Raw genomic sequence first — 22,677 nt, 5'->3', positions numbered from 1 at the left:
CAAAAATTTGCAGAGGCAGTCAGGCTACAAAGTTCTCTAGCATCTTCATCTGCTAGTTTCATATCTTCACTGGTGAGGAGAGCTTCAAATCTTAAAGTGCTTTTCAAGCAAATAAAGTAAGAGTGACTGGCCTATCTCCTTAGCCAGAGCTAGGCCCTGTGGATAGGTGATAGGCGCCAGCTTCTTGTCCTTCAGTTTCTCAATGGTATCCTTTTCATCCCTCAGATCCAGCTTAGTGCCAACCAGGATGATGGGCGTGGAGGGGCAGTGGTGACGGACCTCAGGGTACCACTGGCAGAATACAGAGTAAAGGAAAACTAAATAAGAGGCAAGAAAGGGGAACACGCAAAATCAAGGAACGTGTTAGAGGCAAAAAACAGAATCAAAGGCGGAGGGAGATGAAGCTCTGATGCCAGGTGTTACAGAAAGGTGGATGAAGGCATGAAAAACAAATGATATGCTGTAGCTATTAAAGATGAGAGAAATACATCATCCAACTTTCACCCACAGCATCAATCATTCATTCACATCAATTATTAGACCTGTTTAGGCTTTTTCTCCATTTTGTAATCCAAGTACCTATTTTTTTTCTCTATAATAAATTCCTGCTTTTGTTCCGTTTGTTCTTTTTTACATTTTGTTCCTCGGCAGCTGAGAGACAGGCCTCATAAAAAACAGCCAAAACTCACCTTAGCTCTGACGTTCTCATAGGATGCCGGGCTAACCAGGGAGAAGCAGATTAGGAAAACATCCTGGATGGAGAGACAAGGAGACAAAGAATTAGAATAGCTGCTGCAGTTTTAATTAGCTGACATGTTATATAAGTTCTGTCTGTGTAACTTTATGTCCATTAGTTACTGTGTGTGCCTGTGTGTGTATGTGTGATTCTGTACCGTCTGTGGCTAGGACAGTGGGCGGAGCCTGTCATAATCTTCCTGTCCAGCTGTATCCCAGAGGCCCAGGTTGACCGGCTTGCTGTCCACCATCACATTAGCTGAATATTTGTCGAATCTGTGGGGAGAGTAGAGAAGGTCAGCGATCAGCCAACAAGTCATAGGCAACCTTTCATTTCATTGGTTATTCATTCATTCAACAATCTTTCAATTCACTGATTGTTTAACCAGTGAAACTCCTGTAATGGAGAAAAAAAACAGGACCATACTTGAAATACCACTGTTCACAAAAACATTAACCAACAACATTACTTTGGTTAGTTTGACACAAAAGCCATCCTAACCATGTCTAGTAAGAGAGAATAATACATAATAAGGCAGGGCTGCCCCCGTGTGGTCTCATAGTAGAATAACAGTTTAATTTCTCATTTTTAAAAACTTGAGAAATTTCATCCAAAATGTATTCAGGCTCAAATGAAACTGATAACACAAATGTTTGCAGACACAGATGTTTTTTTTACAGAAAGAAAGAGACTAGTGTACCAGATTAATCCTGTTTTATGGCCTGTCCGAGGTCTACCCCGCCCTTTGCCTAATGACAGCTGGGATGGGCTTCAGCCTCCTTAATGACCCAGTAGTTAAAAAGATGGATGGATTTCCTGAAATAGAAAAGTCACTGAAATAACGTAAACTGTCAAACATAGAACAACTATGACAAACAGTCAACACTATCTGAGATCCTGCTGGTGGTTAGGGAGGATATACGTGATTCTGTTTGTTGTTTAAACATATTTATAGAGTTAAGAGTTCAGATTGCTGGAAGAACAACATTCACGCAGTCTGATTGCTGTTTTTCTCCCAAAATGTAGAAACACCTGCTAACCATGGCACACTCTGCTTTTCCATTAGGTCTGTGCAAATACTACTTAAGTACACTCATCCTCCTGTGCCATTAGTGATATTAACAGAGTGTATTTTTTGACATATATAATATAGTTAGTATAGTTATTATACTAGCCGTAGCTGCCCCGCTTATTTTAGACATTCACAATAAAAAAGTAAGCGATAATATTTCAATATCAAACGTCATAATTAAGGTCAACATCTAAATAATGCTGTGTACAGACTCACACAGGTGTTAAATTACAGCATAAACTTACCTTAGACCTTCCTCCGTCATTCTCCTCCTAATTGTGCTCGGAGACACAGAAAACATATCGGCAATTACCCCGATGGTTATCCAGGACAGCACTAAAGTCCTGAGTGCTGCAGCCGGGATTTCAAGACGTGGACGACCAACATTTGAAGACTGTTCTTCCTCGGCGTATTCCAAACGAACACGGTGCTGAATTGATCTTAAACTTTCGACAATGCTGTCATCGATGCTAACATCTTGAAGAGCAATTATCATCCCAAGCATTTCAGAAACATCATCTAAACGACTCAAAACAGTATCTACAGGTAAATGTATCTACCCTCTCTATCTGATCTGCTAAAATGAGCAGAATTGACTGAAGTTCACACCAGTCCGCCATCCTCCCTGACCTTTGACCTAGCACGTTTTTGCTACCTGTGGCAGCCGTCCGCGGAGCAGGTATCCAGGAAAACTAGTCGATAGTAAACGATCAGCCAATAGGCGCAAAAGTCAAGCCCACTTGTTGTGTGCCCACCTTATTACTAAATTAGGCAGATCACTCTGAATTGAATCAGGACATAAAGCACGGTCTTTATGTTGCTTTATTGAACACTGTCCATCTTACAACTAGCCACTTAACGGGGCTTCCTTCGGACAACCACATCCGGTTCAAAGGTCATCACATTAAATGGTAAATGGTAAATGGCCTGTATTTATATAGCGCTTTACTAGTCCCTAAGGACCCCAAAGCGCTTTACATATCCAGTCATCCACCCATTCACACACACATTCACACACTGATGATGGCAAGCTACATTGTAGCCACAGCCACCCTGGGGCGCACTGACAGAGGCGAGGCTGCCGAACACTGGCGCCACCGGGCCCTCTGACCACCACCAGTAGGCAACGGGTGAAGTGTCTTGCCCAAGGACACAACATTAAGACATAGCCATATCAATACATGACACCCCCCTTTTCCTTAGATTCAAACTTTAGTTGTAATAACTTTGATGTCTTTTTTTCCCCCAACATTGAACATTCTTCTTGTCTTACTTTCTAACAATTATATAATCTAAATGTCTCACCACACATGTACCTTTCTTTTTTCAATATATACATGTCGAAATACACATATGAACTTGAAACTTGCCAAATGTAAGTTACCTCTTCACCTTAACATATTATAGTTCATTTCATCACAAAATCACGAAACCTCTCGGGTATCTTTTTAGCCCTCTGTGATCTACTTGGTCTCTCTGGCCCCTGGGAGCCCTCTTGTGGTGTTGGAGTGAAGGTGTCAGTCTTTGTGGGTGTTTCACCTTCCTCCCTTTCAGGTATTGTGTCATAGTGTCCTTCTCTGGTCTCATTTGTCTCGTATTTCTTCACATGTGTGGTATTCCGGTGATAGCGAGCTCCTGTTGGTGATTCAATAATGACTTGGTTTCCAGTTCTGCTTACAACTTTGTGTGGTGTTGCGTTGAATGGTGTTGTAAACTTGTCCACTTTGTCTTGTTGAACCAGCACTGTGTCTTCCTATTTTTATTTATTTTTTATTTTTATTTTATTTATTTTTATTTTTATTTTATTTTTCTGAAATTACACACGTTACTAACGTGTGTAATTTCAGAAAAATAGCTCTACCATTGACCAATCTCACCTGTCCTAAGGTTATTTTTCTCACCTCCTATCACTTCCTGTTCCAACACATGGTTGTGTTTTTGTGTAGCTTATCTGGATAGCCGAAATAACTAAAAACTTATAGATAACTTCTTATTTCATAGTTTAATCTTCACTTGCTTCATCCGAAGCACACTCTCTTGTATTCACTCCCTGTATTTTTAGGAATTTGCTACCTTAGCTTAGCTAAGCCAAATAACACAGACCAATTAGTTAAACTACATGAATGTCTCAAAGCCATAAAGACCTGGATGACCTCTAATTTCTGCTTTTAAATTCAGATAAAACTGAGGTTATTGTACTCGGCCCTTAAAATCTTAGAAATATGGCATCTAACCAGATTCTTACTCTGGATGGCGTTACCTTGGCCTCCAGTAACACTGTGAGGAACCTTGGAGTGATTTTTGACGAGGACATGTCCTTCAATGCACATATTAAACAACTATGTAAGACTGCTTTCCTCGATTTGAGCAACATCTCTAAAATTAGAAATATCCTGTCTCAGAGTGAAGCTGCAGTTATTACTTCCAGGTTGGACTACTGTAATTCATTATTATCAGGATGTCCTAAAAACTCCCTGAAAAGCCTTGTAGTACCATATCACCCTATTAGAGCACTTCACTCTCACACTGCAGGCTTACTTGTTGTTCCTAGAGTATTTAGAAGTAGAATACGAGGGACAGCCTTCAATTTTCAGGCCCCTCTTCTGTGGAACCAGCTTCCTGTTTGGACAGACACTATCTCTACTTTTAAGATTAGGCTTAAAACTTTCCAAAATATATAATTAGGGCTGGACCAGGTGACCCTGAATCCTTCCTTAGTTATGCTGCAATGCGGTGGGCTGCTGGGGGATTCCCATGATGCACTGAGTATTTCTTCTTCAGTCACCTTTCTCACTCACTATGTGTTAATAGACCTCTCTGCACTGAATCATACTTGTTATTAATCTGTCTCTCTTCCACAGCATGTCTTTATCCTGTCTTCCTTCTCTCACCCCAACCGGTCCCAGCAGATGGCCCCGCCCCTCCCTGAGCCTGGTTCTGCTGGAGGTTTCTTCCTGTTAAAAGGGAGTTTTTCCTTCCCACTGTCGCCAAAGTGTTTGCTCAACAGAAAGGCAGTTGTTAGAGGGTGAATGGCAGGAACACTGTGTCTGCTGCCTCTTCTCTTGCCTCTGTGTATCAGTGAGTATTCAACAACAGTTTCTATATTTAACTGCAGGTTCTTACTGCATAATTCTGTCTGTATAATATGAAAATGATTCAATGCATCGAGTTATGCCAAACCTCACAGAAACTGTGCACGCTGGGTATTCTGAATTGCTGCTCGGCACATATATGCAGACCACAGTCAGAGCCTTACCCTCTGCAGCTTGAAGTCACACAGAGGTAACCCACTCGCTCTCTGTCAGCACGCAGTCGCAGACTCGTGAGCGAGGTTTTTTTTTTCTTTTGTTTTGCTCTTCTACTCTTAAGAGCTCCATTAGCCACACAGAGGGCACAATATGTTCTGCATTGCTTCTCAAAGTTAGCATTGGTTAGTGATCATGGCCTGTTTTAGGTTTATAAATCATTGGTTTACACCACATTCCTCTGAATTAATGTCACAAATTGACAAACTGACAGTGAGATACAGTGAAGTGTGTAGAACATGTAGTTCAAATCAGAGCACGAGCAGAACAAGAGCATGAAGCTGAGATCAAACTTCATTTGCTTCCATCTATAAGGTGCAGGTCACTGAGGTCTTCTGACAGAAACCTGCTGGTGGTTCCTCGTTCTAGGCTGAAAACCAAAAGAGACTAAGTGTGTCTTCAAGGCTGTTGGCTGATAATCTATGGAATGCACTAATATTACATTTGATCTCTGCGGTCTGAACATTTGAAAGAGCAGCTCTACTTATTTGTACAGGCTTAATTTTAGGTAGTGGATATTATTATTGTCTTTTAATGTTTGTATTTATTTTTATTGATTATTATTGTGAAGCACTTTCTCTATAGAAATATTTTACCTTCATTTCCCTTCTGTAACTTTATGAAAGCCAAAAGCAAAAAGAGACGATAAGTAACTTTGCATAAATGTGTGGAGCTTTGCAGCTTTGCAGTTCATAAAGCTTCATAATGACACTATGTGACTATGCAGTGTCCAATATTCAAACTGAAATGCAGTCATTAGAGAGTGAATGGCAGCAACACTATGTGTGGTGCCTCTTCTCTTTTCTCTGTGTATCAGCGAGTGTTCAGCTACAGTATCTATATTTAATGGCTCTGGTCCTCACTGTGTGTTTCTGCCTTACTTCTGAGAGCAGATATTTTACAGGTACAAAGAAAAACTGGCAGTGACCTGGTGGGGCGGGGGATTCCTCTTTCAGGTGTGACGGCGAACACAGAGGTCGCTCTGCAAAAGAGAGTCATTGGAGGTGATGAATGTGAGCGACAGTATCATGTACAGCTCAGAGCAGTTTATCCACATGGACCTTCCAGCTTGTGTGGAGGCTCTTTGATCAGCGACCACTGGATTCTGCAGCTCACCGTCTGAAGCCAGGAGGGTGAGGAGACCAGAGCAGCAACTAAAACTTGTTAACCCAAGGAATGTCTAGTAGCCATGTTTTTGCTATTCAGTAAAAAGTAAAATACATTCAGACAAGATGAGAAATAAAATATGGTGACCATCAGTAATCATGTTTTATGTTTGCTGTGCACATGCAGGACCATGTTTGCAAATCTAAGTGTGCATCAAGGGGGTCCGGAACAAGAAGTGCAGATAACAGCAGAAGCTGAGATCTATACAGACAAAGACACCAGCACAGGCAGAGTTCATGACATCATGCTGCTGCAGCTACTAGCAGCTCTGATGTCCATCCTATAAAACTACCTGACTGTGAGTTGTGGATGTTTCTGCTTCAGGTTCATGTGTTCTGACAGATACTGATACGTCGTGCTAACTTCAGTTTTAGATTCAAATGATACTTTGATGTTCCTGTGGCTCAAAGTTTCTTGCTTTGAAGTTTTTTTTCTTAAAGTTTCTTCTTGACCTGAGCTCTGTGCTGTGAAGTGAGTTCAGCATATGTAGAATATATTTCCTTTATCTTATCCCAACAGTGGGAATCAGGATAAGTACTCACAGGAAGCTGCTTATCAATTGAAAGCCCTGGTTATCAAGTTAACCAGGGCTTTCAATCCTAATGGATGTGGATAAACTATACTGGCAATGCAGGTTTTAAAAAGGAAGATAAAACTGTAATATTAGAAAAATATGAAGGGTTTAAATGCATAATACAGACTGAAAGTAACAGCTGCTGCAGAAAAACCAGTGTTGTGTGTGTGTGTGTGTGTGTGTGTGTGTGTGTGTGTGTGTGTGTGTGTGTGTGTGTGTGTGTGTGTGTGTGTGTGTGTGTGTGTGTGTGAGTGGAAAATTGCTTAGTAGTAAAAGCACTATATGAATGTGCAAGAACTTCAGATGCTTTGTTCAATAAGACTAGCAGGAGGGACTATGCGCTTACCTGCTTATCCTTGGCAGGTAGCTCCATGCCCTCCTGGGTTTTAATTGCACCTTAGAACACACATGCATCAACACTACAATGAGCGGGTGGAGGGAGGTTTGGAGTCTTCTCCCACCCCCGTTCTCTGCGGCCTGCTGGAGCGGGAGGGCTAGGAGAAGTTGGCCGTCCGACTGCGGTCTGGGGTGTGGGGCCTCCCTGCTGCTACGGAGTCGGGGTGGTCTGCCTCTCCCCACCGCAGGGAAAAGGGTAACACCACCTGGGTCTGGGTGCAATTCCCCCCTCCAGGGGCAAGGGTACCTAGACCCGGTTTGTAGAGTACGCTTGGGGAGTGTGATCGTGTGTACAGCGTCTCTTTATGTCTGTCTCCACGTTGGTTGAGTGTGGAGTAAGTGCACATGAGAGCATGAGGGTGGGAATGGATGTTTGTGTCTGTGTGTGCCTGTATGTCTGTGTCTATATGTCAGGTTGGGTATCAGACGCCACCTCTCTGGGGACACCTCAGGCCCTCCAAGATTTGGAGGCCTATCTCCACCCACCACCACTTCCCCTGCCGGTGGCGGACTCCCTCAGGTGTCGGTGCGTTGGTGGTTCTTTGTGTCTGGGGGTGGGTGTCCAGGTACACACTGGCTCACTCCTTGGTGGCCGCTTATCGGGGCCTGGAGCCTGGGGCTCGCTCGGGCCCCTTCGGAGGTGGGGTGCCCCCGGCCTCTCGGCCTGGGGCTCGGTCACTCAGGCGCAGCTGGGGGCCGGCGGAGCTCATGGGCGCGTCACTGCAACTCCCCCTGGCTTCTGCTCCGCGGCTGCTGAGTGAACCCTCATCTGGGACTCTCCTCAGCTCTTACTGGAACAGTGGCGCGGCTGCCCCTCTGTTGGTCTTCCATGGTCTCTTGTGTTCTGGGGGCCTCTGGATGTCTGGAGTTTTGACCTCCTCCATACCCGCTTCACACCCTGGAGGACGGGGCTGTGGCCCCCCCACACACTCCCTAGCAGATCGTTACATGGAGAAACCTTTGGAATACAAGCGCGCTGATCCACACAGGTATGTACACGGGTGTTCACTGCTCGTAGACCCAAATTACACCTTTCTTGGCCGCTACTTCGAAGCACATCTGTCCTGCGTGCTGCACAACAACATTGAATATTTAGTATTTACTGCTGTTTACACTTAGCTAGATTAATGCGATGGTGTTGTGTTTAGTATGTTGCTTTGTTTTTTTTGCTTGTTTTCTATTTTTCTCTCAACAGGTGATCCAGGAGATTTTTTTTCTCCCCCCCCTTTCTCACTGTCCCTCTCCCCTTCTGTTTCTCCTTTCCTTCCTCTTTCTTTCTTCCTTTCCTATCCCTCACTCATGTCTGTCCCGTCTGTAAAATCTGAAAATAAAATATAATAAATAATAAAAACAAAGATCGACCAAATGGACCAATACGGCAATGCCACGATGATCCATTTGGCAAAGTAAATCCATTGGGTATCCTTGTTGGTCTTCAGACAACAATTCTGATGGCTAAAGAACCAAATGGGACAGGCAAAAAAAAAAAAAAAAAAAAAGACAGCAAAAATCCTGACTGACATCACGACCTATCATTACACAGGAGAATCTGATGGATGGATAATTAAGTATTTCATTTAATTAATGTTTGAAAGACAGTTTCAGCTTTTATTCTGTCAGCTGCAAACTTTCTGCTGTTTATTAGTTTAAGAGAAAATAAAACTTAATATAACAACAGAATTTAAACATAGGCTGCAAACTGAAAAATGTCTACGAAAAAATGCTATTGAAGAATTTTAGCCCCTCCCACTGTCCATGTAGTACAGTAGGAGGGTCTAAAGTTGAAAGTTTCAAGGGATCTTCCAGGAATGGTGATGCTGCTTTTCTGGACAAATGATCTCTAAACTTGAACTTAACCAGAGGGATATAGTACAAAGAAAATTCAACAAGGCTTGGCTTACTTTGCGTTAGCTGGCTTGAGAAAACGTAAAACACCAGTCAGTGTCACGCCGCCGGGTATATCAACTTCTCTTTTAAGCTGTGCTTTCTGCTTCACGCTCCGTGCCCACGCATGTAACAAGGGCTGCTACAAGGCCCTTTAAAACAGGAAGTAGCATGTGCTGCAGTGAGCTTGAATGGTGTCCCAATGCACTGAGCAAGCACAGTGCAAGCATGCTAGCCAGGTGTGGTGCGTGATGATAAAGTGGTGACTAAAACTCTATAAAGGACATAACTAATATAACAGCAGGTCAGGGTTACTCTTACAATTTTCTCTGGTAAGAAGTCAAAATCCTTCATATAGAACTCTGAAGTTACCTGGAGAGATGAGATCCTGCTTCATAGTACAGGCCTCAGGGCAACATTTCAAAGTTAACGTGCAAAACAATCAATATATGTATTTGTATGTAACTGACAAAAAAAAGGAGAGAAAAGCGTCCAAACACTTCTTGTGTCATTCCAGAGTTGAGGTCGCAGGTTATGGTGCCACCACTGGACTAGCTAATGAGAAAAGGAGTAAGATGATTTTTAACAAATTTGTTGTATTAAGAAAAAAGAAAACAAACCATCCAAACTGTTACTTTATTAGTAAAGAGATGTTGCAGATATTTGTACTGAAATTGTATTTTTCTTCATTTCTAATGTGTTCAAAGCAAAAACAAGCTTTTCCTGTGAGCTCAGACCATTTTATTTCTTTCTGCTGCATTTCTGCATAAAATACAAATCTGCATCATTTTTTAAAAAGTGCTTTAAGCTGAACTAATTGTCCCTTTATTTCTAGAACCTGGTGAATCACCCTCTCTTCACTGTGCAGAGACTGAGGTTGTCAGCTGTACAGAGCTCAATGATATTTTACAGAAATAATTCCCCGAGGTCCACCGAGTCAGGAGCTATCAGCACTGGTTCTGTGGACAAAGTCCTGGGAAAGATATATGTCGAGTGAGTTTGCATGATCCCTCAGCTCACAGCTGCATTTATTAAACATTCAAAATACAGAAAGATTTTATAAAACTGGGAAACTGTATTTCTGTCTTGCAGGGAGACTCTGGTGGAGGAGTGGTTCATAATGGCAGGATTTATGGTGTCTCTTCTTTTGTGGGAGATCCAGACTTTGTATGCAGAGCACCGGCTGCCTTCATGGACCTCTGTGATCCTGAGTATGCAGATTGGATCAGGAAAACTATCAACCCATAAAAAGCTGTGAGGTGTGGATAACTGTAAACAAGCTGAAATAAATAATCTTTTAGAGTTTAGCTTTGGTTTCTTTTATTCTCTTTGATATAAGCAGTAGAGGATTTCAGAATTTCTGTGTTATTTGCCAAAAGACGTTTTTTCAGCTGCACCCACACACAGTTTCTTTAGATAACTTCAACTGCAGAAAGTAAAAACTCAGCATTAAGTTTCAAATGCAGTTTTAAAGATAATGATAATATGGTGGCCCTGAAGAAAACACCCGTCAATAGAAAAAGCTGCAAAATCCTGCAAAATGTAACAGAAGTTGAATAAAACACAACGGAAATAGAAAAAAATGCAACAAGGCTGAAAAACTGAACAAACAAACAAAAAACAAACACAAATTACAACAGAAATAATAACAACGATATAAAAAAAAAATAAAGTAGAAAAAAAACATTCTCATCCTAAAACTTGGTGACAAAGTGGAATATGGTAAGGAAACACTCACTTAAGTGCTGTCATTACTCAAAGGTTCCTGATAATCATGCATGAAGTGATTTCTGGAGGGGAATGAAACTTAACTGAACTGCTCCCTGTGACATTTTGACCTGTCAAACGCAGGCGTAACTCCTGTTATTCATTGTTGTATTGCAGGTCTGCTGTGCACGACGTCTGTGAATCTGAGTAATTTGGTACAGATGAAGGAATAAGACTGCTCAGATGCTTTGGGTGTCACGTAATGATCCCTCAGGTTTGGGTGTCTTTGGTGCCCTTTGATTTCAATCTACCTGCACATTGAACAGAAATCCTGCCATGACAGAACACACTAATGCCTTTTCAAGGGAGAACCGATCCGAATCGGAGCTGTCAGCCCCAAGTTCTCTGCAGTCATCAAATCAAGCATAATCTGGTTTGAACAGGCTCCCTGCCTCACTGCAAAAGCCTTTTTACCAGCTGCTGTTTGACAAACTGCAAAGCCTCTGAAGAGACTTTAGAAAGGGGGAAAAAGGATACGAAGAAAAAGCTGAACAAAAAGCTATCCATGCACTGTTTAACATTTCACTTGGAGTTTATTGACTGTATTCTATCTGTGGATTGCATTATAGCTTCTCTGAGAGCTTTGCACCCTGAAGATTTTATGATCTGTGAACGCTGAGTCTCTCTTGTGGCTGTAAACCAGTCTGCTCAGCATGGCACTGCATGGCAGAGTTTCTCTCCATTTTTTTGAATCACCTTTGCTCAGTTGTGCTCCTAACTGATCTCCTGAGTTTGGCTGTATTCCTGGACTTTGCCCTTTAGTTACTCTTCAGTCTCTTTGACACACAGGCTGCCAAATTTGAAATAACATTTTTAGTTTTGGAAAAAGAAGAGCGTGTCTAGCAAATTCTTGCACATCCTTGTTCTTAAATAGCACTTTTCTACTCAAGCACTCAAAGTACTTTATACACCTCATTCACCCATTCATACAAGCACTTTTCTGTACCTAAGTTCTTTCTATCTAACATTCATACTCTGATGGACACATGAAAGAGCAGTTTGGGGTTCAGTATCGTGTCCAAGGATACTTTGAGATACAGATCAGATCAGGCTGCGATCGAACCTCCAACCTTCTGATCGGTACTAATTGGACGTTTGCTGCTGCACATGTAGCATCACAGCTTAGAAGATGGTGGTGTGGAAATGTGTTTCCCATTAACAATTGACTAAGAAACTCTTAGTCAAGGGTTAACGTCACTAATGTCAGTATTTTCACTGACTCTAAAAAGGCACTGATCTTCATTAGATTAGATCAACATTGTTCCTTAATCCTGAGCTGTACAGGAAAATAGATTTCTGATACACATGTACATAAACAAATAAAGAGAGATGTTTCCCACCTGCTGAGAAGACAACAAATGCATAACCTGATTACCACCATTAATCTCACATCCTCTGATTTCTGGCACCTATAAGTGAGATTGAGTTCACTGTCCTGCTGTCTTGGCCTTTAGGAGAACACAGTGAGACAGATGAAGCTTGCACCAGATGGTGGAAACACATTGATCGTGGTCTTAGACACAGCATCCACACTCTGTACATGATAGTGTGTGTATGGTGCTGTTTGCAGGAACTTGATGAGGCTTTGCTTAAGTGGAAATCCACTGATGTTCAAGCCCCAGGGAAGTGGGCGGGGGGATAGGACCTCTGGGGCCCTCTTCCTGATGGAGCCCTACCTGACTCCTTTCACTGCTAAAGCAAGAATGGTGCCACAACTCATTGAAACAATACTTCATTTCATCAGAATCTTCAAATGATTCTGTTAAAAACAACCGCCCAGTGTACTTGCATGGCAAACATCGTGATTAGATATTCAAGAAGAGCCTCTTAAAGATGAAGGTCTGTGTCTCTTGACCTAAACACATAATCCAGTTAAATCTGATTTATGTTCATTAATGCCCCTCACACTGTAACTTAAAGTAATAAATCGGTCACTGATTAATTACAGAAGTACGTCTGTGAGCATAAAGATGTAAGCCTTGGACCATCAGGATAAAATGTGGTTGGGAAACTTAACAAGCTTTGATAAAACTTCATCAGTAGCTCAAGCAAGACCTCAAAACCTTCGATCACCACGGGTGGTTAGCAGACTGTGGTTGTACCATGCAGCCTAACAACATGCAGTAAATTGCAGGTTAAAGCAGTCTGCTTACACATTGTTAAACGAGGGAAGGGAACTAATGTGGCTGTCACATTACCCTTTTGTCCCATTTCATCCCAGGACTTGATTCAATTGCTGCTCACTTTCTACAATACTTAAAACTGATCAGTAGGACCTGAAACTGCAAACATTCAAACATTCAGGCCAACAATCAGTTGGTGAACATATTAATCTACTACAATTAGCAAAAATGAATAAATAAACAGAAGAAAGTTAGAGTGATATCAGAGTCATGCAAGTTTTTGACCAGCAGGTTAAACTCATGCAAATTAGCTTCATCCAGGCTCATGAAAACACTGTCCTGCTTATAAACAGCAGATCATTTGTGTCAGTGTGTCAGGATGGTTTATATTTGAGCTTTTAGTTCACACAGAACAATTTTTATTAATTGTTTTTAGCGATTACGAAAGTCTGTGAATCCCCAAATTGTTCAGTTGTTCTCTTTGCTCCCCATGAGGTCACTTTCACCATGTGACAAAAACAACACCCCACTCTACACACTCGGGCCACCAGCAACTTTCTAAATCCTCAATAAAAAGCTGACAGGTTGCAATGATGTTCCAAAGAACTTATTAAGAAAACAACTAAATACACAGAAAATTTTATGAAAATTGGTTTATTTTATATCTCATAGTTTTAAATGATGCAATAAAAATATGTACAAAACATCACAAACTGTAATATTTTACAAATGCTTACGTCCTGCTGATGCAATGGAGACATCTTCCAGTGACAGTCTTCATCAGTGTGAGTGTGAGGAGGATCCTAAACCCACCAACACAGAAGTGCATGTTCACAACTCCCTCTGTGCAGGCGGGGTCAGGACCCTCCTCACCCAGGGTGAGGAGGGTTGGTGCTGTGGCCAGTCAGGTATGAAGTGCTGAGAGTGGATCTTTGGTCCTCTGTGCAGCTCTGTCCACTCTCAGCTGCCCTGCAAAGTAATAACACGAGAAAGACGTCATTTTAACACAAAACAGCATTTTCATTGTTGGTAGCTGCAGTATGTTGTTAAAAAGCAATTTTAAACCCAACGTATACACATGAAAAATATAAATAAAGCTAAACCTACAGTGCTGCTGACATAGGATGATGATTTATACCAACTATTGGAAGAATTTTGTCTTCAATACAGTTTGTTGTCAATGTGAGGTGATAACTTACATAGTTGGAACACAGCACCACTCTCCCGTTTTTCACTTGGTCATCCATCCTTCTCATCGGGTTGGTCGGGGTAAGGCTGTCTTCTGGGTGGGGTGTTTGCTCCATCTTGGACGTAACTGGAAGTAATAACAACTAAAAAACTACCTTTAATTCACAATGTAATATTAATATTAATGTCACATATCAACAAAAAAAGCAATACATTTCACATGTGCGAGTCACATGTTCTTATATCTGTAAAAACAAAGTTTAAAAACACATTCTAACATAAACTAATCAGAGTCACTGTCATCCATGGAAAGGCTAAAAGGCCTCTCCCAGAAACGTCTGACTCCAAAACTACCTGAGGATGTTGAAGGGGCATCAAACTGGTCACTCACCTTGCACCTCTTTGCACTTACCTCTTCGGTGCAGATGTCTTCTCTGCTTCTCTTTTCTGAGGAAGGAGCAGCAGAGAGATCAGCTGAGGAAGAAGCAGCAGAGGGAGCAGCTGAGGGAGGAGCAGCTGAGGAAGAAGCAGCAGAGAGAGCAGCTGAGGAAGAAGCAGCAGAGGGAGCAGCTGAGGAAGAAGCAGCAGAGGGAGCAGCTGAAGAAGGAGCAGCAGAGGGAGCAGCTGAGGAAGGAGCAGCAGAGGGAGCAGCAGAGAGAGCAACTGAGGAAGGAGCAGCTGAGGAAGAAGCAGCAGAGGGAGCAGCTGAGGAAGGAGCAGCAGAGGGAGCAGCTGAGGGAGGAGCAGCAGAGGGAGCAGCAGAGGGAGCAGCAGAGGGAGCAGCAGAGGGAGCAGCTGAGGGAGCAGCTGAGGGAGGAGCAGCTGGCGGATCACCAACTGGGGCAACAACTCGAGGGAAGAGTGGGGCATTGGCCTGGCCGAAAGGCGGCATGGGGATGGGGGCAGCACCTGGAGCAATAGGACGTTGCCAATCGTGCCAAAACGGCTCTGGAGGGTGCTCCCGGATGAGAGGGGAATCATCTCTCTCATCCATGGTGTCATACCCAGAGTCATCGCTAAGCCAATCCCCCCACTCTTCTGAGTCGTTCCAGTCAGATGAATTGTCAGTCTGTTCACTAAACTCTTCATCGTCTACAGGTAGGTAGGGGGGGTACTCACCATACTCACCTTGCTGTTCACCGACATCAGCATCTGGTGCTTCATCAGAAGAGGGTGAGGGTGAGAGAGGGATAAAATACTCACCATACTCACCTTCGCTGATACGCTGGGTATCAGTGTCCTGAGCTTCACCAGAAGAGGTGGTGCTCTGGAGACTGTCATCCAGGATCCTGATGACTTCAGGAAGGCCTTCTTCTGCAGGGCGTTCAACCACATAGTCAAGACGCCCTGTGAGGAAACAATTTTTAAAATAACATTAGGAATGTAATAGACACCCAGTGTTAAAGCAACAGACCTACATCTGTTAGTTTGAGCAGAGGATGAGAGAAAAGCATTTTATGTCAGACTGAATGACACTTCTACTTGTTCAATCTTTAAGTGAAGTTTTTTAATAGAAGACCACCAAACCTCCACCAAGGCAGCTCACTCTGTGTACTTTTAAGGTGACACTATATTGACACTATATATGACACTGTATTTTGTGTACATTCAATTTGTTTTATTTGTTCCTTGTAAGCCTTTATGCAAACACTATGTTGGAATAGGTAATGGATAATAGGTATTGATTTGTAAATAGCCGGACATGAGTAACTTATTATATAAATATACTACAGTACATTTATAACTAACCATGCAGCTCATTCTCCTGTTTTATTTACAATTCACGATGTCACACATTTTGAAAAAAGCTCATAGGTTAAATATGTGGATGCAAACCATAATGTAACATTTAGACCACATGTACCAATTGCATGTCCTAAATATATATATATATATATATATATATATATATATATATATATATATATATATTTTTTTTTTTTTTTTAAATAAAAACACAACCTTCTTGGCAAGAGTTGGCAAGAATTGCACACACAAAGCTCTGCAGGTATGTCTGAAAATGATGGTCAAGTGAAAAACAAACAAACAAACAAACAAGCAAACAAACAAACAAACAAACAGAAACTCTTAACTCAGAATCCACATTTTTAGAAATGTGCACAAGGACTGTATCTGCCATAAGGACAGATACATCTAATCTGTGGTAAACATGCTATCCCTGTGTAAATATCCCTGTGTACAATATCTCTCTCTGCTATCTAATAAGGTTAAAAGCATTACCGTAACAGAAGATAGGTCTTAATGCCATTATTACTACTGTTTTCATATTCTTTTGATATTATTTTATTTGTATTTTTTTATCTTTGTGTTTTGCAGCAGAGAAAAAATATAGTTTATGTCAATAAAGTCTTTGATCCGGAGAAGAAAAGGATGTCAGGAGGGGACCTGGATCTGTGTGTTTACGCCTGCGTGTTCTGAGGCCATGACATCTTGAAGATGCCGTTACCACAGAAACTGATTTTTGGGCATTTTACAAATTTTAGTCCATTAAGCTATTTTTAACCATTTCATTTTAAAGAAAAGTGTCAAATTTGAAGCCTTCAAATCAAAGTAACACCTTTTTTTCATATTCATACACCAGTCGTTAATAATTTCTACACCTCTCCTGGAAAATTTAAAACATACAAACAATTTACGGGAAACAATCTTGAATACACATATTTGATCACGTTAAAACTTGATATTCACACTGGAACTTGTTAAATTATTACAGTAATTTACATTTAAAGAAATTTTCACACTTACCTGCAGCGAAGTCCAGGTGACAGTCGGGGAGTCCGGGTCCACGGCGAGCCATCTTCAAACTTGAAAAACAAAAACAAGTACAAACGATCCACAGATGAAGTACTTGTTATGCGTTCAAGTTATATCCGCTTTTAGTAAAATGGTTTGCAAAACTTAGCTTTCCACAGGCTGAGGTTGGAGCAGGTCGAAACAAGTCCACGAGCAAGTGTAAACGGACGTTTGGAACCTTGTGCAGCATTTATATACCCTCGGCGGCCATGGTTACGGTTGTCAACGTGTACACGTGCACGTGATAGAAGTATAGGAATGGAGCTCACCACAGTGTAATTACAGTTAATTTATGGTCATTTACTGTCAGGGTGGAAGTAATGAATTACAAATACTCACGTTACTGTAATTAAGTAGATTTTTTTGGGTACTTGTACTTTTATGAGTAATTTTTCAAGTGTGTAATTTTACTCATACTTGAGTACAACTTACACCATGTAATCTACTGAGTACTACTGAGTACGCCCACAATTTGAATTAATATTCAAACCTTTCCTCTGCATTTTTGCAGCCAATAAGGCCGTGCAATCCCGACCGGCCAATTTAAGACATAAGCAAAGATAAACTCTGCTGCAGCAGCAGGCACAGGTGTCTGGAGGTGCTACATGGTGGAGTACAAACTACTTTATAGACGGAAGATTTGGAGACAAAGAAGCCAAAATGGAGACAGAGGACAACACTGTCAACCATGAAAACGACGTAGAAAAGACGGAGGACCCCGTGGCCATACCTGGAGGAATTTTTCATGTGCAGAGGGAGAAAAGGAGACAGCGTCCAGATGCAGTGCAAACTTTGTTTGACCTCTACAGTCATTTCAGCTTACAAGACTTCAGCGTCTAATCTTAAAAAAACACATTGAGGTAAGAGGTTTTACAACTATACGTGTACAATATTGCCTTCTTATTTTTCATGTGTGTTAAGGTTATTAGTTTGGCTAAGATATTGTCACCGCCATTGGTTAGCCTGATATTAAAATAAGACGGAGCTAGCTAATGTGCTTGTGTGTGCATAATTGAGCTAAATTCGTAGGAATGTTTTAGCTTATTATTTGGATAACCACCGTCATTACAATAAATTAAATTTGTAGTCATTTAAAACTCACGGGCCTACAATCAGCTGGCCTATATAAAAAACAAAAACAAAATTTGAACACAGTGCTGAGCTGCATCTCAAATTAATCTTCCAGCTCTCAGCTGACATGTATCAGAGCCCGATGGATCAGTTGATCAGGATCATTGGCCTGATATAGGTCTATCATAGTGACGTGGCTCTTAATCAGTAGGGTTATATGTTTCCCAATATGATTTTTTTTTTTAAAGAACATAATGTGGATTGTTTTTATTTGTTAGCTGTATGGGCAGCATTTTTGTGTATGTGATCCCTTTTCTTAAATTACATTTGCTATATACACATATTTTGCTCTCTTAGTATTTTTAGAACCCGACTAATATTGAAAACTTTAGGGTGATACTGATAAAAAGGAGTTAAAAATTTAGATACTGATACATTGGTCGATACTCTTTTTACAGATAGTATACAGATTACAGAACTTAGAATGTATACAGAAATTCATGTTTTTTGCAATGATCGTTCAAAATTGGTTTACATTTGTAAATAAATACAGCAATATATCTGCAAGATTTGACCAAATTCACCACTCTTTTATACTATGCTAAACAATCAAAGATTAGCTCATGTCTAGTTGAATGATGTTTTAAAAATGTGTTTTCCTGTAGTGTTAATCACAGTGATGTTATGAAGTAATGTATGAACCTGACGTATGATAATATTTATCTCTACAGAGGAAACATCCATCGAAGATTGAGTAGTACAATATCACTGTGGCATCAACATCTCGTCAGCGAAAGACCACAGCCACACCAAACAAGCTCTCAGCAAATACACAAGCCAAGTTACCAGACCTGATGTTGAGAGCTGCAAACAAACATGTTCCACAAGCAACTGTTGACATGCTTGTCATCAATTTCACATGTGAGGGTCTACAGCCATTTGCAGTGCTAGAACAGCCATCTTTCAAAGAATTGGTTACCACATTACAACCTCAAGCCAAAGTCATCTCCAGACCCACTGTCCGTGCCAGAATCTGTGAAGCTGCTGATCACATGAAGATGACTTTGGTTGCAGCATTGGATAAAGTCAAATTGGTTGCTACCACTACTGATTGTTGGTCAGCTCATCAGAAAAATTACCTTGGAGTCACATGCCATTGGAGGAAGAGTCCCTGGAAAGAAGATCTGCAGCACCAGCATGCAAAAGATTGAGAGGGTCTCACACATTTGACATGCTTGCTGGTGCGCTTGATGATATCCATTGCCAATACAAGATTAGAGGCAAAGTTGTAAGAACCACAACTGATAGTGGATCCAACTTTGTCAAGGCCTTCCACATGTTTGGGGCACAAAATGATGCAGATGAAGCTGAAGATGAAGCAGACCCAGAAACTATTGACCTGACTGACCATATTGACTACCATGAGGCAAGTGCAATTCTTGATGAAGACTCTGGTTTGGAGTATCAACTCCCGCCTCATCAGCGATGTGCATGTCACCTGCTAAACCTTGTGGCAACATCTGATGCTGCCCTAGCAGAGAGCATGAATGAAACCTACAAGAGGCTCTCCCGTGCAACCTTTGCAAAATGCCAGGCCATTTGGAACAAAACTCATTTGGCTAATGAAGTGGTAGAGGACAAGTGTGAACTACAGATCATTCGTCCCAATGCAACAAAGTGGAATTCAGCCAACCTTGCCATTGAAAGGATAATACGCATCATTGATGAGAAGGGGGAAAATGCCATCAGGAGCATTTGTGAGGAGTTCAAGGTGAAAGTGTGAGTAAAATTGGTGGCTGTAGCTCAGGTGGCAGAGCAGGTCAGCCACTAATCAGAAGGTCGGTGGTTCGATCCCAGGCTGCCTACGGGCTGCATGTCAAATATCCTTGGGCAAGATACTAACCCCATGTTTGCCTACTGGTGGTGGTCAGAGGGCCCGGTGGCGCCTGTGTCCGGCAGCCTCGCCTCTGTCAGTGCGCCCCAGGGCAGCTGTGGCTACAACGTAGCTTGCCATCACCAGTGTGTGAATGTGTGTGTGAATGGGTGAATGACTGAATGTAGTGTAAAGCGCTTTGGGGTCCTATGGACTAGAAAAGCGCTATACAAATGCAGGCCATTTACCATTTACCATAAAATTGGACACCTACCAATATGGTTGTGAATTTTCCTTAATGGATGGTTAAAAACGTGAGCAGACTCTTAATATTAAATCAGAAGATCCCTATTATAGTCATGGTGGGTTTTGTTGTTGTGTCTTACAGGTTGAGTCCTGCAGAAGTTGCATTCCTTAGGGAGTACTGTACCACCATGAAGCCACTGGTGAAAGCTTCAAACATTCTTCAGTCTGAGTCCACTTCCTTTATGGGATGGCTCCTGCCAGTAATCCAACAACTACTGTCCAAACTTAGCAGGCTGGAGACATCAAGCAAGACATGTGTGCCACTCATCAGGGTGATCCGAAGGGCCAGCTCTGTTCTAGGATGCCCTCTGGACCCAGTGGAGGTGGTGAGTGACAGGAGAATGGCGGCTAAGCTGTCATCCCTGTTGGACAACGTCTCCCACCCCATGCAGCAGACTGTGACAGCACTGAGCAGCTCCTTCAGTGGGAGACTGCGGCACCCACGGTGTGGGACGGAGAGATTTCGCAGGTCTTTCCTCCCCACTGCTGTCAGACTCCACAACAAAGACTTTAACTGAACAAACACACACATCCACACATGTGCAATAACACTAAGTGCAATAATCTTTTCTGGCATCGTTGTATTTTACTCAGTTGTATATAGCATTCGTATTCTATTTTTATCTTATTGTATATTTTTATTCTATTTTATTCTACTGTATATAGTATATTATTTTATTCTATTCTGTACAGCTGTGTACTGTATTTATTCTTATTGTATTCTAATTTTTGCGTCATAACTTTTGCACTGTCCACTTCCTGCTGTGACAAAACAAATTTCCCACATGTGGGACTAATAAAGGTTATCTTATCTTATCTTATCTTATCTTATCTTATCTTATCTTATCTTATCTTATCAGAGCCCTGCAAAATGGCCTTCAAAAGCGTTTTGGAGCGATGATGGAGGATCCAGAGTTGGCTGCAGCTGCAGTCCTCTTACCCAAGTTCAAGACTTCCTGGACTGACAGAGCAGATGTAACAGAGGCTGGTAAGGATTCATGTGATCCCATTTTCGTGTGTTTTTACATTTGAACACATGCTTAAGTGAGTATTTCACCTAATACATTGTAAGCTATTGATGGTCTGTCCTGAATACTAAACAATCCTTTTTGAGAATTTGCCGTTTTTAAATTTGTGTTCAGGAATAATCACTGAAATTTAAATAACAAAATTGTGTTATCTACTTGCAATTACAGCCTTGACATACATCAAACAACATCTTGAAACGACAGAGCATGAGAGTGAGGATCAGCAAAGAGAGTCATCTGATGAAGATGAATTCTTCTCCAGACCAATCTCCAGAAGGCTGCAAAGTGCAGTTGAGCTTGATGGTTACCTTGCTTGTGCCACAGACACCATGGAGCTGCTGCACTCCTTCTCAGGTATCAAAAACCTCTCTCTTAAACTGAACACAGCTCTGCCTGCTTCTGCTGCGTGTGAACGACTTTTTAGCTGTGCTGGTCTACTCTTCACAGCCAAACCAAGTTGGATTGCCTCTGTTAATTTAGAAAACCAGCTCTTGCTGAAACTGAACAAAAGGTTCAAGTGTGACAGAAATGCTAAGAGTTTAAGACACTCACCTGCCTGTTGTTCATTGTATGGGGAAAAGTTTAAATGGTTCTACGCATGTTCAGAAACATATTTGTCATTGTTTTAACAAACAAAATTCCTTCTTTTATATCTACATTTATTTACAAAACAAGTTACCTTTCTATACCTTGTTCATCTGAGAAATGTGCTTTGAACATAAATATTTATACTGGTGAATCGAGTTGAATGCCTGCTATTGACGACAGAATAAAACATCAGTCTGTTAAAAAGTAATTAATACTCTGAGTAGTTTTTGAGAAGAGTACTTTGTACTTTTACTCAAGTATTTTTTTAACACCAGTACTTTTACTTGTAATTGAGTACAATTTAAGCAGTGTAACAGTACTTGTACTTGAGTACAAATTTTGAGTATAGCAGGTGGATGAGGGAAAGGGGAGGAAGGAGGAGGAGAGACCCGCGGACCGGCCGCGTCTCGTATTGAAAAGGAACCCGATTTGTCCCGGACTTCAGCTTGAATGAAAAACAAATACACAAAGCTGGAGTTCTTCTGTGTCTTTACGCGGCCAGCTGCCTCTTCTTCTCCCATTCTCTCTCCCTCTCTCTCCTGTTGCTACTTAAATCATGAAACTGATCAATGATCAGCTGATCGCTTTTCTCTTGGAGATACTATATAGCTCATGCTTACGGAGCCCCTCTGATGACATCCTCCAAAAAATAAATAGATTGTGGCGACAAAATACTACTTCCTGCCCTCGAAATAGTATAAGTGCCCACGAAATACTTATTTGTGGCCACAAAATACTATTTCGAGGGCACGAAATAACGTGCGCACGAAATGCTAATTTGTGGG

At 41.5% G+C, this 22,677-nt stretch overlaps 2 protein-coding genes, 1 long non-coding RNA gene and 1 pseudogene across 5 annotated transcripts; 2 read left to right on the top strand and 2 right to left on the bottom strand.

The window, feature by feature from the left end:
- Positions 1 to 69: 69 nt before the first annotated feature.
- LOC146707187 (ras-related C3 botulinum toxin substrate 2-like) lies at positions 70 to 2,576 on the bottom strand (annotated as a pseudogene).
- Positions 2,577 to 3,233: 657 nt separating this feature from the next.
- On the top strand, positions 3,234 to 7,174 carry LOC146707186 (uncharacterized). The gene is made up of 3 exons (XR_014920795.1): positions 3,234 to 4,886; positions 6,070 to 6,246; positions 6,407 to 7,174. It is a non-coding gene; the product is annotated as an uncharacterized LOC146707186 (long non-coding RNA).
- A 6,743-nt stretch (positions 7,175 to 13,917) lies between these two features.
- On the bottom strand, positions 13,918 to 17,219 carry LOC146707185 (uncharacterized). 2 transcript variants are annotated; one of them, XR_014920776.1, is made up of 3 exons: positions 16,979 to 17,219; positions 14,224 to 15,559; positions 13,918 to 13,993 (listed from the first exon to the last, which is right to left on the bottom strand). XR_014920776.1 is itself a non-coding variant. In XM_085458520.1 (2 exons), exons 1-2 carry the CDS (start codon positions 17,028 to 17,030, stop codon positions 14,496 to 14,498), a joined length of 1,116 nt encoding a protein of 371 aa, XP_085314646.1. In that variant the 5' UTR covers positions 17,031 to 17,219; the 3' UTR covers positions 14,026 to 14,495. The 2 variants fall into 2 exon arrangements, 1 of the variants encoding a protein (XP_085314646.1); XM_085458520.1 differs by lacking the exon at positions 13,918 to 13,993 and having other exon boundaries at positions 14,026 to 15,559.
- Positions 17,220 to 18,864: 1,645 nt separating this feature from the next.
- On the top strand, positions 18,865 to 21,536 carry LOC146707184 (uncharacterized). 2 transcript variants are annotated; one of them, XM_085458530.1, is made up of 4 exons: positions 18,865 to 19,876; positions 20,359 to 20,602; positions 21,137 to 21,264; positions 21,473 to 21,536. In XM_085458530.1, the coding sequence occupies exons 1-3, from the start codon at positions 19,248 to 19,250 to the stop codon at positions 21,239 to 21,241; spliced, it is 978 nt and encodes a 325-aa protein (XP_085314656.1). In that variant the 5' UTR covers positions 18,865 to 19,247; the 3' UTR covers positions 21,242 to 21,264; positions 21,473 to 21,536. The 2 variants fall into 2 exon arrangements, with proteins under 2 accessions (XP_085314656.1, XP_085314655.1); XM_085458529.1 differs by lacking the exons at positions 21,137 to 21,264; positions 21,473 to 21,536 and having other exon boundaries at positions 20,359 to 21,125.
- Positions 21,537 to 22,677: the final 1,141 nt, after the last annotated feature.

The sequence above is a fragment of the Copadichromis virginalis genome, linkage group LG6, assembly GCF_057382275.1.
Source record: "Copadichromis virginalis isolate Kocher_CV1m ecotype Utaka linkage group LG6, C_Virginalis_male_GT1.1, whole genome shotgun sequence".
Classification (NCBI taxonomy): domain Eukaryota; kingdom Metazoa; phylum Chordata; class Actinopteri; order Cichliformes; family Cichlidae; genus Copadichromis; species Copadichromis virginalis.
This window is presented reverse-complemented; position numbering and strand designations above follow the sequence as displayed.

Bases quoted from the DNA above. Each gene is read 5' to 3' on its own strand.
- LOC146707185 (XM_085458520.1), bottom strand. From the start codon at position 17,030: ATGGCTCGCCGTGGACCCGGACTCCCCGACTGTCACCTGGACTTCGCT. The intron at 15,560-16,978 runs GTAAGTGTGAAA...GTTTCCTCACAG, and splicing joins TCACCTGGACTTCGCTGCAG to GGCGTCTTGACTATGTGGTT.
- LOC146707184 (XM_085458529.1), top strand. From the start codon at position 19,248: ATGCCATTGGAGGAAGAGTCCCTGGAAAGAAGATCTGCAGCACCAGCA. The intron at 19,877-20,358 runs GTGAGTAAAATT...TGTGTCTTACAG, and splicing joins GAGGAGTTCAAGGTGAAAGT to GTTGAGTCCTGCAGAAGTTG.